Source organism: Tupaia chinensis, unplaced genomic scaffold, assembly GCF_000334495.1.
Source record: "Tupaia chinensis unplaced genomic scaffold, TupChi_1.0 Scaffold000291_1, whole genome shotgun sequence".
In the NCBI taxonomy this organism is placed as follows: domain Eukaryota; kingdom Metazoa; phylum Chordata; class Mammalia; order Scandentia; family Tupaiidae; genus Tupaia; species Tupaia belangeri.
The window spans coordinates 4,533,568-4,547,345 of NW_006159776.1; the positions used below are offsets into that span (position 1 = coordinate 4,533,568).

Below are 13,778 nucleotides of genomic sequence, written 5' to 3' on the forward strand. Positions count from 1 at the left end.
AGAGAGGGAGAGAGGGAGAGAGGGAGGGAGGGAGAGAAAGAGAGAGAGAGAGAGAGAACTCAAGACAGAGAGGGAAAGTAAGAAAGCAAGCCACCAGGTCCGGGATTTGGACCGCAGTCAACCATGTGGGGGGCCAGCACCCTTAACCACCACGCCAACTACCAGCCCCACCTGGCGTGATTTTGAAGCCACCTGGGGTTAGGACTGGAATCATGGTCGCTATGTGGGAGTCCAGTGCTGTAACCACTACGCCATCTGCTGGTCACTATTTTTTTTCTTCTTTATTGCCCAAAAATACATGTGCTCACCTGAGATGTAAAGACACACACACAGAGAGAGAGAGACAGAGAGACAAAGCACCCTGCAGTGGGTCGTGGTCACACTGCAATCCCTTCTCCGTCTTCCGCCATTTCTCCATCCTGTGAGGATTTGGAGCATAAACACGTGCCTGTCATGTTTTTCTAGACACCAGGGTCAGGATTTAAATGGCTGTCAGCAACATGGGATTCAGCTCCCTTAACCACTAGCCTCCAGAGCCGGCTCTAGCCAAGGTTTCTTACATTTTTATCAGAAGATCATTATATTGTAGATTCATATACAGTTGTAGGAATTAATACAGAGTGGTCCTGTGTGCCTTTCACCTAGTTTCCCCCAGTAGTAACATCTTGAAAAACTATAGTAAACTGTCACAAGCATTACACTGGCATTCACACAGTTAAGATACACAATAGCAAGGGTTGGCAGGTGGCCTGGTGGTTTAGTCACTGGACTCCCACATGGCCGACAACGGTTTGAGTCTCGGACCTGGCAGCTTGCTTTCTCACTATCCAGCTCTCTCTGATCAAATTAAGATGATAACAATAAATAAATAATTCTTTTAAAAAAATGATACACAACACCTTCACCACTGCAAAGATCTCTTCAATTTTCCTTTTATAGACACATCTACTTTCTCCTACCCACCCATCCCTGCCAGTAACCAGTAGTTACCACTGGTACCTACTAGTTTGTGATTGAGTTTCTCATCCTTACCAGCTATGAGGTCATCACTTATTTTTTTCTCCCATATGTAATGGTACTTCATTGTAGGTTTTAATTTGCATTCTCCTCATGGTTAGTGATGTCAAGCATTTTTTTCATGTGCTTATCTGCCAACAGCATATCCTTTTTTTTTTCTTTAAGAGATATTTTTACTATAGGGTGCATGCACTTGCTGGAGAGACAGAGAAACAGAGTCAGAAAGTGAGAAATCACCTGCCAGGGTGGATGGCCACACCACAATTCCTTTTCTTCCATTCTCCCTTTGGGATTTTGGACACACGGGCACACATGCCCAGCATGAGTTTCAAGCTGCCGGGTGTGGGACCAGAACCATGCTCGACTACATGGGAGTCCAGCGACGTAACCATTATACCATCTGCTGGCCCATTTATTATTTTTATTTTTAATTTTAATTTATTTCTTTTTTTTGGGGGGGGGGTTTCCTATAGGACTCCTGTGCTCGCCAGAGAGAGAGCGAGACAGAGACAGAAAGTGAGAAATCACCCCCCCCCAGGGGAGATGGCCACACTGCAATCCCTTCTCCTCCATTCTCCTCTCGGGATCTTGGGCACACACGCACACGCTCCTGGCGTGAGTTTAAGTCACCGAGTCCGGGACTCGAACCACCACTGTCGACTACATGGGAGTCCAGCAACATAGCCATTATGCTAACTGCTGGTCCCGCCATTTTTTATTTTTAAGGTGCTAGAAGGCATGTGCATTTGCCAGAGAGAGAGAGAGAGGGAAAAGAAATGTGATAAAGCATCCCCTCCCCATAGAGCGTGGTCACACCACAATCCCTTGTCCTCCATTTCTCCTTTCTAGATTTTGAAACCCATGTTTTTCAAGCTGCTGGGTCCAGGACTTGAACCACACAATAAGTCATGTATTCAGCCGCCTTAACTACTATGCCACCAGCTGGCCCCTTAATACCCTTTTTGATGAAATGTCTGTCATGTCTTATTACCAGTTTTTAATTAGATTATGTGTTTTTCTAAACTGTTTGGTTTTTTAGGCGTCTTTAAAAATTCTAGATACTAGTTCTTTGCTGGATATGTAGTTTGTAAGTATTTTCTCCCAGTCAGTACATTGCCTTCTTAAAACGTCACTTAAAAACATTAATAGACTTCATTTTTCTTTTTTTTGGGGGGGAGGGGGGCATAAGGCTTGTGCACTTACCAGAGACAGAGACAGACAGAGAGAGAAGGAAATTAAGAAATCATCTCCTAGGCAGGTAACCACAAAATCCCTTCTCCTCCACTGTCCTCTTGGGGCTCTGTGCAAACACACATACACATTTTTAAGCTGCTGGGTCTAGGATTCAAAACTATAGAGTCGAACATGTGGCATCCAGCCGCCTTCATCACCATACTGGGCTGACCCTGTTTTTAAGATGAAAACCAGTTTATTTGGATTTTGGACTCTGAACAGTTCTGTCTCTATTAGCTGACCCTCCTGCCACGATTCCTGGGTCTGGAGAAACGGACTCCAGCTAGTGGTATAAACTTCACTCCCAGAGCTGCTTTAGTTGTATCCTCATTTTCATTCTATTCTAGTTTCTTAAAATTTCCTATGGGACTTCCTCCTTAACCCATGAATTATTTAAATGTATGTTATTTAATTTCCAAGTGTTTGGAGATTTCCTAGTCTTTTCTCTATTATTGATTTCTATTGGGAGTCCACTATTGTCAGAGAACTACTCTGTTAATTTGTTTGTTTTTGTCAGAGAACTACACTGTATACTTTCGATCCTTTTAAATTTGTTGAAGTTTGTTTTATAGCCCAGGATATGATCCATCTTGGTAAATATTTCTGGGTGCTTGAAAAAATAATTTGCCTATTGAGTGAAATGCTCTGTATATGTCACCTATACGCTTTTGGCTGATTTTGTTGTCCAGTTATTCTGTATCCTCAGTGACTTTCTATCTAGTGTTTTATCGCTTGCTGAGAACAGGGCGGTGAGTTCCTCATCTGTAATTCTGGATGTGCCTCCTTCTCCTTCCAGCTCTATCAGTTTTGCTGCTGACAGTCTGAGGCTGTTTTGTGGTACGGACAGAGGTCTGTGTTGGCCTGATGGATATGATCCTCTTGTCATTACTCCGCATCCCCTTTTGTGTCTAATGATGTTCTTTGCTGCAAAATCTACTTTAAAATGAATGCTCACACACTTTATCTTTTATACTTTTATTGAAAAGTCACGGGAGTCAAAGCAGATTTCCGCCTTTTAATTGATGTATTTAAGCCACTTACATGTACAGCAATTTATATTAGGACTCAAGTTTGCCATTTTATTATTTGTTTTCTGTTTCTTCTATTTCTTCTTCCTCTTTTGATCTTTTCTTAGCTTTCAGAAGCTTGAATAAATGTTTTAAGAGTTCTATCTTTATTTATAGTGGCTTCAAGTGTATCAATTTGTATCATATTCTTAATGGCTACTTTAGGTTTACAATAACCATATATAACTTATCACAGCCTGCTGCTATTGCTGTTCTGCCACTTTCATGCAGAGGCCATTCATTTATTTATTCTCCCCCCCCCACTTTTTTTTTTTTTTGAGAGGTTTTTACCTTAGGGTGCATGCACTCATGGCATAGAGGGGAGACACAGACAGTGAGAGGGAAAATGAAGTCACCCCTGGGGAGGATGGCCACACTGCAATCCCTTCTTCTGCGTTCTCCTCCAGGGACCTTGGGCATGCGCACACATGTACCCGATGTGAGTTACAAACCATGGGGTCCAGGACTCAAACCACGGTCTGCCATATGGAAGTCCAGCGACATAACTGCTAAACCATCTGCTGGCCCTATTCGCCTCTTTTTAAATATAATTGCCTTAAGTATTTCCTCTTCATACATTAAGCAAAAAAGATGTTGTTGTATTTTTGCTTCAGCCATCACATATAACTTGAAAAATCATATTTCAGGCTTATGAGAAGGATAGCCTGCCATATGTATTTTAAGAGAGATTTTAATCTGCTGTCACTCGAGTTAGTGTTCCCCTATAACACATCATTTCTCTCTGGCCTCTTTCAAGGTTTTCTCCCTTTAGCTTCAGCAGTTTAGTTATGAGGTGTCTTGGTATTGATTTCTTTGGTTTTATCTTATTTGTCAGTTTTTTAATCTATAGGTCTGTATCTTCTGAGAAATTTGCTAAGTTTCAGCCATTATTTTGTTGATGGCTTTTTAGACTCCTCTTTCTCCTCTACTTTTTAAACTCTGATGGTATAAATGTTAGCTTTTTTTCCTCATTGCCTTACAAGCCCACCAGACTCTGGTGCTGTCTTTTGTCTATTTCTCTCTATCGAGTTATTAAATGATACATATTTGTCCTCAGGTCACTGATTCTACCTCCTATCACCACCACTTCATTACTGAATCAATTCAGTGACTTTGTATTTTGGTTATTATATGTTTTAGTTACATAATTTCCATGTTTTTCTTTGCTTTCTTTTTTTCTTTTTGCCAAGATTTCTGTTTTCATTTGTTTCAAGTGGACTCATAATTGATTATTAAATCATTTTATGATGGCTGCTTTAGAATCCTTGTCAGGTCATTCTAACCCCTTATCCGTCTCACTGCTACTATCTGCGGATTGTTCTCTCTTCACATGCTAATTGCAGTCTTCCTGGTTCTTGACATGACACAGATGAGAAGTCTGCGCCAACTACAAAGCTACGTGTCAAAGTCTCCGGGACTACTCTCACTTTTACACTTGGTATTAGCCAAAAGGCCAAGAAACAATTGAGGTTTTCCTCCCTCTGACAGCAGGCTCAAGGAGTTCATAAAATAACCTTCATTTTCAATAGTTCACTTGAACACCACCAAAAACTCTTTCGAAGCTATTATACTTATGGATAAGATTTATTACAGGGAAAGGATATAGATTAAAATCAGTTAAAATAAGAGAAATGGAGCAGAATCCAGGAGTGTTCCAAGCACAAAGTATTCACGATCTTCTCCCTGTGGAGTCATTCCACGTTACTTCCTAGGCATCAATGTGTGATAATACATACAAAGTATTGCCAAGCAGGTGGCCGAAAACATGCTGAGGGCATCGAGGTTTCTGCCTGAATTTCTGCTTGTGTACAAGCTTCAACCCACCCCAGCTAGAGCAGGCCTCTGGCAACTACCCTCTTGGGGAAATATGAAAATGGAATCGACTATGGAATAGGAGGATGGGATGAAAGGTCAACTCCTCGTACAGGATTCCTCATTGGAACTATGGTCCATGTTGGGGGAAGTAGGCATGGTTTTCCCATTGGTGTAGTACCAAGAAAATTCTGTTAACAGGCTTTGTTTACTCTCAATTCATGTATCTACAATTGTGCTGTGGCCATTCTTGCAGCACCACTTCCTTTCCTGGCTTTCCAGAATTCATTAAGGATAGCTCTATTCCTTTCATTACGATTAATTCCTAATTGTTATTTTACACATTTATACAAAAGTGCTTGGCAAAGAACCTTTTCAAAAGTTGTGCACTGGCCTCCAGAATGCTGAAGGGTCAGAAAATTGGCAGATTCTAGGCTTCCATTTCAGGACAATAACATTTTTCTAGGCTGAGAGCTGACTGATAGGCTGGTGTTTCTGGTTGCAAAAATGAAAAGACTTAGCCCTGAGGCTTTCCTAGAGCAGAGGCTCTGAACTGGCTGCATATCACAATCACCTGGGGGCTCTTTCAATCATGCCAGTGCTACTCCACTGAAGTGGAGATGATGTTCTGATTTATTTTAGAGTGAGCATGGGCACCCATATTTTTAAAAATCTCCCCAGATGATTCTAACATGCAACCAGAATTGAAAACTTGAGAACAAATACCCTAAGAATTCTGCAGAGTTCTGGGAAGAAAGAACAAGGAAAGGCCAAGGACTAGCCAAGTGCAAATTAAGGTGCCTGTGAACAGTAAATTCAGCCATCATTCTCCTGGGGACCTTCCATGTGCAGACCCAGCTTGCACTCCGGGTGCAGTTTCTGTCCCTTCCACTGAGGTGTCCACATGATAGAAACCAAGGAAGATGTGCTCAAGGCCACAACAGTACGAAGGGGAACAAGGAAGAAGGTCCCTGCCCAGGCATGTCAGGAAATGCATTCCAGAGAAGCGGATATTTGGGCGGTACGTTGAAGATTGAGTGGAACTTGGATAGGCGGTGAAAGATCAGCATCTTAGCCACGGGGCACCCTGGCTTGTCCCACAGCATGTCACAACAGTTTATTTACTTCTGAACGTACATTGCACTTAGCATGTGCATGTGCTACGCACTTTTCTGAGCAATTGTACTAGAAGTATCTGTTAGATTCTCCTGGAGGAACTTTTCAAATGCAGATTCCTAGGTTCTGGGGACAAGATCCACACGGGTTTTGTTTTGGTTTTCATTTTTGAAATTAGCTCCCTAAATGATTCTGATGCCCACTATTTCTCTCCCATTCTTTCACACACACCCCATTTTAGATGAGTTCTGTGGGGCTGGGGGAGACCTATTTATAGCATTTGTTGATTTCTGTGGGGGTGAACACTCCCCTAATAGCCAGTTTCCAGCTACCAATAGTTAATTCCTGAATATTTAACCATCAGCTCTCACCAGCTACTAAGGGTTCACTCTAGCACACCAATACCATGTATTTCTACTTTCTCCCCACTGGTTAACAATCACTGTATTACAAGAACATGCATGGTTTTAAGATAAAAATACTACAACCATCAAATCAAAACCTGCTAACAGCTTGTACTATAATAAAGTTAATTTCGTAAAAACACAAATAATTCTTGTACAAATAATTCTCAGAGCAAACATGGTAGTACACATTTGGGGGATGGAGACCATACACTGGAGACAGTTAGGTTCCTACCATGTCTAAGCAGTGGGATCTGCTACTTGCTGTCACTTTAACACTTGCTTGTGTCTCTAAAATCTCAAGCAAAGTCTCTCCTTTGCTAAAATAGTGGCATTCTTAACTTTGAGACCTCAGGATGACTCTAAACTTATATTTAATATAAAAACATTTTTAATTTTTAAATTGTTTTACAATTTTTACTCTCAGAGTGTGTGCACTTGATAGAGACAGAGGGAAGACACCCTCAATAGCATATGGTCACACCATAATCCCCTTTCCTCCATTAAATCTCCTGCCATGCCTGTAGTTGGCTACAATAAATTCATGCCAAGGATTAAGGAATTCCTTTAGCATTTTCACAGCTTTGACCACACAACATATACCTTCCAAAAAGATAGCCAGGTGGTGACGGAACCGAGTTGTGCTGTAGGAAGGGAAAGTGGCTGAAGATGTGGGGCGTGGGGGAGAGGAGATGGGGGCACAGACACAACATGGTTTTGGAGACCTTCAAGACCAGCATGGGGAAGAGGGTTTGCATGCAGCAATTACTTACTGTTTAGGATTTGGGACACATCACTCTTCTCTCATAAGCCTCAGGTTTCCTCTTTGTATCAGGTTTTTGCTATTAGGATTAGTCAGTTTCTTCAGTTGCAAGCAACAGACATTAATGCTAATTATGCTGAAGCAGCAGGTATGTACTTCTCATTTATAGCTTTCCAGTACGCCACCTCCACTCTCCCTACTCCACCCCAACCCATGAACACTGAGGACAGGCCTCACCTCCTTCCCAATGTGGCCAACAGCTGTGTGTAATCCCAAGGGAAGGAACTACATTCTGGCCATTTCTCAGTCTCCAGCACAGGGCCTGGCACACAGTAGGTGCTGGTGAGTGTTTTGGGTTGTTGACTAATAATTAGGAGCCATGTTTGTTTGCCCTTCTGGAAATAATCATGACCTGGATGGGGAGACCTGCTCAACCACCAGCATTGGGTTGTACCTCTTCCTCTCTGGTCCTCAGTTCCTCCATCTCTACGCGAGGGAGACAACTACATGATTTCTAGAGAAACTCTGGTTCCTCCACTATCCCCTGGGCTTAGTGGCTCTGCTTTCTGACTTTGAAAAAATAGCTGCAATACTGGCTGGAATCAAGAGATGGGCCACTGATGGGCAGAAATGGCCTCTTACACAGAGATGTACAAAAGGCACAGTGGGCTGCCATTTTGAAAGGGGGAACAATAAAGGAATGTCAGTGAGAGCACCTGGGGTGATTGAGCCATGACAAAGTTAGGAGCAAACAACTGTCAAGAGCAAAAACAGGCGACAGAAATTGGACACCTGGTGGTGAGTCTCCACCAACCTACCATTTAACTAAGTGACCCCAGCTAGTGCCGTAATCTGAGTCATTTCTTCTGGGCTGGTGGGTGAGCAAGCAATGTGGACTGTCTGTTGAATCAGGTTTTGAACTCAGAGGAGGTAGCATAATAGGAAGTCACACTGGGTTCTGAGATGTCACCCTCCTGAGGTGGGCAGAGAGGGTTGGAATCAGTAATGGGACCCCCTTCCCCACCCAACACACTCAGCAGAGAAAAAGGTACTGATATTTCTAAATCCAACTCCCCACCACCTTCTGCTATGAGGGCGAGAAATCCAGACTAGACAAGAGCCATCGCACATTAAAGTTTTATGTGAAATTCCATAAATGTGTATAGAGGGGCCTCTGGTTGCCTGCCCACCAGGCCCTGCTTGTTGGGCACCACCCCTCAGCACTTGCTGTAGATGGCTGTGCTGCCCCGCTCCTCAAACTCTTCCTTGCTGACCCAGAGCTGCTGGAAGGCCTGCAGGGAGGCCAGGAAGGAGCCGCCGGGCCAAACAGAAGTCTTCCTCTCAGGAGCAGGCGCCGGCTGTGCTGCCCCGCTCCTCAAACTCTTCCTTGCTGACCCAGAGCTGCTGGAAGGCCTGCAGGGAGGCCAGGATGGAGCCGCCGGTCCACACAGAAGTCTTCCTCTCAGGAGCAGCAGCCACTGTGGGACTGTCCCCGGGGCAGAGGAGGCTCAGCTCCCTCTGGAAGCGCTCGGGGAAGCCATCAAGCATGGTGCAGCCGCCGCACAGCAGCACGTTGGCAGCCATCTCTTCCTTGAACCCTGTCTCATGGCAGCGACCCAGGCAGGCAGCTGTGAGCGCTGGGAGACCTAGCTGGTTACAGCCCATTAGGGAGGGCTTGAAGAGCATCTCAGAACACCGGAAGCGCTCCTGGCCAATGGTGATAACCTTGCCATCAGGAAGTTCGTAGTCTACTCGCAGATCCTCCAGGCCCAGTCTGAGCTCTTCTTCCGGCAGGAGAGCCGCATAGCAGCACTTCTTCTTGATGTGCTCAATGATATGCAGGTGGTCATCTGTGAACTTGTGGCCTGCCTCATTGAGCAGCTGCATTAGGTAGTTGGTGAGGTCACTCCCAGCGTAGTCAGCACGGCTAGTCAGGCCTGGCAGCAGGTCACCCTCTGAGATGGGCACCACGTGTGAGACGCCATGGCCACACTCCACCACCAGCCCTGAGGTCTTCCCATATGAGTAGATGGACAGCAGTGACTGGGATGTCACATGCATGGCAGGGATGCCAAAGGTCTCGAACATGAGCTCCGCATACTTCTCCCGGTTGCTGCTGGGGCTGAGTGGTGGGTCGGAAACCAGCACAGCATGCTCCTCGGGCAGAATCTTCATGGCTGTGTGGAAGATGTACTCCCAGATGCTCTGGACACAGTCCCAGTCCACTACGATGCCATGCTTCAGCGGGTTAACCAGCTTGGGAGGCACCTCCATGTTGAGCAGCTCATGACCCACATAGGTCTCCTTGCGGGTGTCACCAGCATCAGCTGCCTCGGGACAGCACTTGCCCACAGTGGAGGAGATGAAGTAGGTGGGCCGCGGCTCTCCCGCGTAGCCACACTTGCAGTACTGGGAGCCCAGGTCAATGATGAGCGCCTTGATCTTACGCACCTTCTTGGGCTTCATCTTCAGCTGAGTGGCTGAACCTGTCTCTCGGGGATCAGCATCAGGACCTGGTAATGGTCCTGCCTCTCCAGGGTCACCCTGAGCCGTGCCCATGGGCTTGGGGCTAGGGTTGTTCCTTGTCGCCATCTGCCTACCTTCCTCACCTTCTCACATCCACACCCAAGAGCTCGTTGGGGAGAAGAGAGCCCAACTTCAGCAGCACCGTGGCGACCACTCAGAATTGTGATGTCACTGGACTGGGCCACTCAGGCAGGCCAGGGAGGGGTGGACTTTGGCAGGCCCTTCCACCCCTTACCCACCAGCTATGGTTTGCTCCATGACAGAGCAGATGGCCAAGAGTTTAAGAAATCCAAGCTTACTGGGATCTCAGAGGTTTTTGCTCCCTCTCCGGAAATCCAAGCACACTGGGATCTCAGAGGTTTTTGCTCCCTCTCCCCTCACTTGTCTGCACTTAACCCCCTGCCTATAACCGAACACCTTTTTTCCAGTTTCTTGGCAGAGAGGGTGATGAATATTTGAGCCCCTACAGTCAACCAGACACTATTTCAGATACTGTATTTACATAATTTTGTGCAATCCTGGGAATAGACAGAACTGAAGAATTAGAGGCTCAGAATTCCAATGACTTGTCCAAGAGCTATTTGCTCTTGGAATATCTATATTTTAAACCAAGTTCATTCAACTCCAATCAAGCAGTAGGCCTCTTAGAATGTTTTAGATCCCCAAGAGTACTTTCCTCCCTTCATTTAACATTGACTAAGGTCCAGCTCAGTACAGCCTGAAGGAGAGAGGTGATAGAAATCCTGGATATAAGCAGTGCCCAGTTTAGGTAGAAAGAAGATAGAATTTTGCTTGGGCACAGACAAGGGATTCAGCCTCCCCCCTTTATCACTCCCAACATCTAATCTAATCATCTAATCTGAGTGTGATGTTTAAGGCTAAAGAGGTCCTAGGAGCCAGTGAGGGAAGGTCTCACATGTCAGAGTAAGAACTTGGGTTAAATTGAGGATGCTTGGGGAACCAACTGATCAGATTTTACCTTAAAGCCATAAGTGGGGAGGGTACAGCATCCCCACAAAGTCTGACAACATAATTCACCACTAGCTTTCGGCCAGCCCCAGCTCAGTAGCATGCCTGGTGTAGTTAGGCAAGTCTGAGAACTTAAACCTTCCCAAGCAGGTCTGCCTTGCAGAGTGTTGCACTTTACTGCCATACCACTGCCCAGCCCCTAGATTCTACCTTATAACTTTTCTAGAACCTGTTTCTTACTGTTTTCCACATGATCACAACTAACTCAGGCTACCTTCCAGACTTAAAATAATTTCTTCATTGGCCTCCTATCAGGTCTCAGCTTCTAATCTTGTCCCACCTCTACCTCCATTCACTCCCTACCTTAGAGCCAAACAAATCTATTATGTTGTTAGGAAAGTCATGACATATTTTTCTGTTTTTCTATGCGAAAATGTGTCGTGAGTTTCCCAACAAACCAATGCAATTTTTTCTACATGGCAAATCAGGTCACTGTTTGCTTAAAGTCTTGATTGGCTCCCCCGTCCTCAATTTAATGCAAGCTTAATCCTAGCATTTGAGGTCTTCCCTATTTCCTGATCTCTTTAGTGTCAAACGCTTAACTACTGAAGTTCCCCACTGTACCCACTTCAGATCCTTTGTGTAGGCAGTGCTCTCTGCTTGGAATGCCTTTCCCTCCTTTTGGCTACTTGATAGATACTTGGATGTTTTTCAGTATTCAACTTAAGCATCACCTCCTGAAGGTCTAGAGGACCTTCAGACACCCCTTCAATAGGGTCTTTTTTTTTTTTTCCATTTTGCACCTCTATTCTTCAAGAAGACTTCTACCTGCAAACTATCTTCTAAATAGAAATTTCTATCTTCTTCCTACCTAAACTGGGCACTGCTTGTGGCCAGGGTGTCTATCATCTATCCCCTTCAGGATGCACTAGATTTTCCCTTTTTTTCCTTCCTAAAGCTGCTAAAATTACAGAAGCCCAAATACACACCTTAGAAGGCTGGTCACAAGTGGGGTTTGTGTGTGCCAGGCTGTAGATGTCTCAGTTGCAGTGCACCAGCATTCTCCACCTTGATACTACTGGGTGATGGCCCAGAGAGGGAGAGAAGAAACACCAAGGGTACCATGGAAACTAAGGGAAAAGAGGGCTTCAATTAGTAGTCTGCAGGTGATATTCTGGGAGGTGAGGTAAACAGATGACTTTATCCCAGAGAATATGAGGATAGTCCAGTTCCTGTGCTCATGGACCTTACACATTGGATGGAAGGCTTGGCCTTAAACTAGCGCACTGCCTCTTCCATCCATGAATACAGAAAGGGCAATGATAGAAGGGCAAGACTGGGTGGCCCAAGAAGAGCATGTGAATCAGAGCATGTCAGGCCTCAAGAGTCCTCACGAAGAAGGATAACAAAACTCAAGTAACAAGGTCTCCCAAAGAGGTCCACATCTTAATATCTGGAACCATGAATATGCTACCTTTTATGCCAAAAGAGACTTTGCAGATGTGATAAATTAAGGAGTTTAGAATAGGGATGGTTGTCCTGCATTAGTTCTGTGGGCTGAATGCAATCACAACGGTCCTCGTAAGAGGGATACAGAAGGGTCAATGTCAGAGAAAGAGATGTGACAAGGGAAGTGGAAGCCTAAGAGGTCTTTGAAGATGGAGAAAGAAGCTATGAGCCAAAGTAGCAGAGCAGCCTCTAGGAGCTGGAAAAGGCAATGAGAAGGATTATCCACAAGAGCCCAAAGAAACATGGCTTTCATGACGCCTTGATTTTAGCCCACTGACTGTCCACGTCTAACCTCCAGACTGTAAGACAATCTGTGTTGTAAGCCACTAAATCTGTAGCACTCTACTAGAGCAGCAGGAAATTGAGGTTCTTACAGAAATCCAGGTTAGCAAAAAGGTCCTAAGCAATGGCAGATTTCTAGGAGTTCAAGGAGGCAGCTCAGGAGGAGAAAAGTTGATAATTCTAAATTAAATAGACCTTTGGTTTTAAGTTCTTTTGAAAAACAGTCAAGCAATCTGAGTTGACCTTACAAATCTTTGAACAACAGAGGCAAATAACCGATTTTCCAGGCAGCTAGGCATAAAAAGTCCTTTCCTGTTTTTCCTTGCAAATTCAGTGCTATTATTTCATCCACTACCAATTGAGGCAAGCAGTTGTAATTTTACACCTGAGGTGATAGCTTGGCTGCTCCCATCAGATACTCTCAAAGCTCATGAGACTAGATTTGGTCCTTTTCTTCTGTTGCACTTCCCAAGAAGCCAGAACACTCCCAGTAATCTTCTTAAAGGAGAAAGTCCATCCCTGTAGTGACTGCCTTTTTTATAAAGAGCACAGAGGTAAGGGGTCTAGTCCAAGATGCTGCATAACATAAGGTTAGATTCTGGGTACTCTGAGTGTGCAGGCACCAGCACGAGTGTGTCTAGCTTCAGAGATGGCATGAAAGAGGGTGGCCAAGCAGTCTGAATGCATGTTAGATCCATTAAGGTGTCCACACACCTGGGAAGAAGCCCAGAGAACTTAGTCACTCCTGGCTAGACAGCCTTGGGTGAGCCTCAATGTTCTTACCAGTATTGGGTGAGCCTCAATGTTATCAGTAGGACTTGGTAGGGTCTAATTTCACTACTTATGACTGACAAAGGAGGAGTAGGTATACAAATGTATGCTCCAAAATCATTCCTCTAAGATCATCCTAAGTGTCATGTCCCAGGTTAGAAGTCACATAGCAACAATGGATCCTATTAAAATTTCAATCAGGGGACCAGCAGTTAGCGTAATGGCTATGTTGCTGGACTCCCATGTAGTCGACCGTGGTTTGCATCCCGGACCCAGTGGCTTAAAACTCACGCCGGGCGGATGTGCATG

The 13,778-nt window shown here is 44.8% G+C and overlaps 1 protein-coding gene across 1 annotated transcript; it reads right to left on the bottom strand.

Annotated features, from left to right (window-relative positions):
* Positions 1-8,532: 8,532 nt before the first annotated feature.
* Positions 8,533-10,247, bottom strand: ACTL7B (actin like 7B). The gene is made up of 2 exons (XM_006150609.3): positions 8,826-10,247; positions 8,533-8,704 (listed from the first exon to the last, which is right to left on the bottom strand). Exons 1-2 carry the CDS (start codon positions 10,002-10,004, stop codon positions 8,630-8,632), a joined length of 1,254 nt encoding a protein of 417 aa, XP_006150671.1. The 5' UTR covers positions 10,005-10,247; the 3' UTR covers positions 8,533-8,629.
* Positions 10,248-13,778: the final 3,531 nt, after the last annotated feature.

Bases quoted from the DNA above. Each gene is read 5' to 3' on its own strand.
- ACTL7B (XM_006150609.3), bottom strand. From the start codon at position 10,004: ATGGCGACAAGGAACAACCCTAGCCCCAAGCCCATGGGCACGGCTCAG. The intron at 8,705-8,825 runs GCCTTCCAGCAG...GCCTCCCTGCAG, and splicing joins CCATCCTGGCCTCCCTGCAG to GCCTTCCAGCAGCTCTGGGT.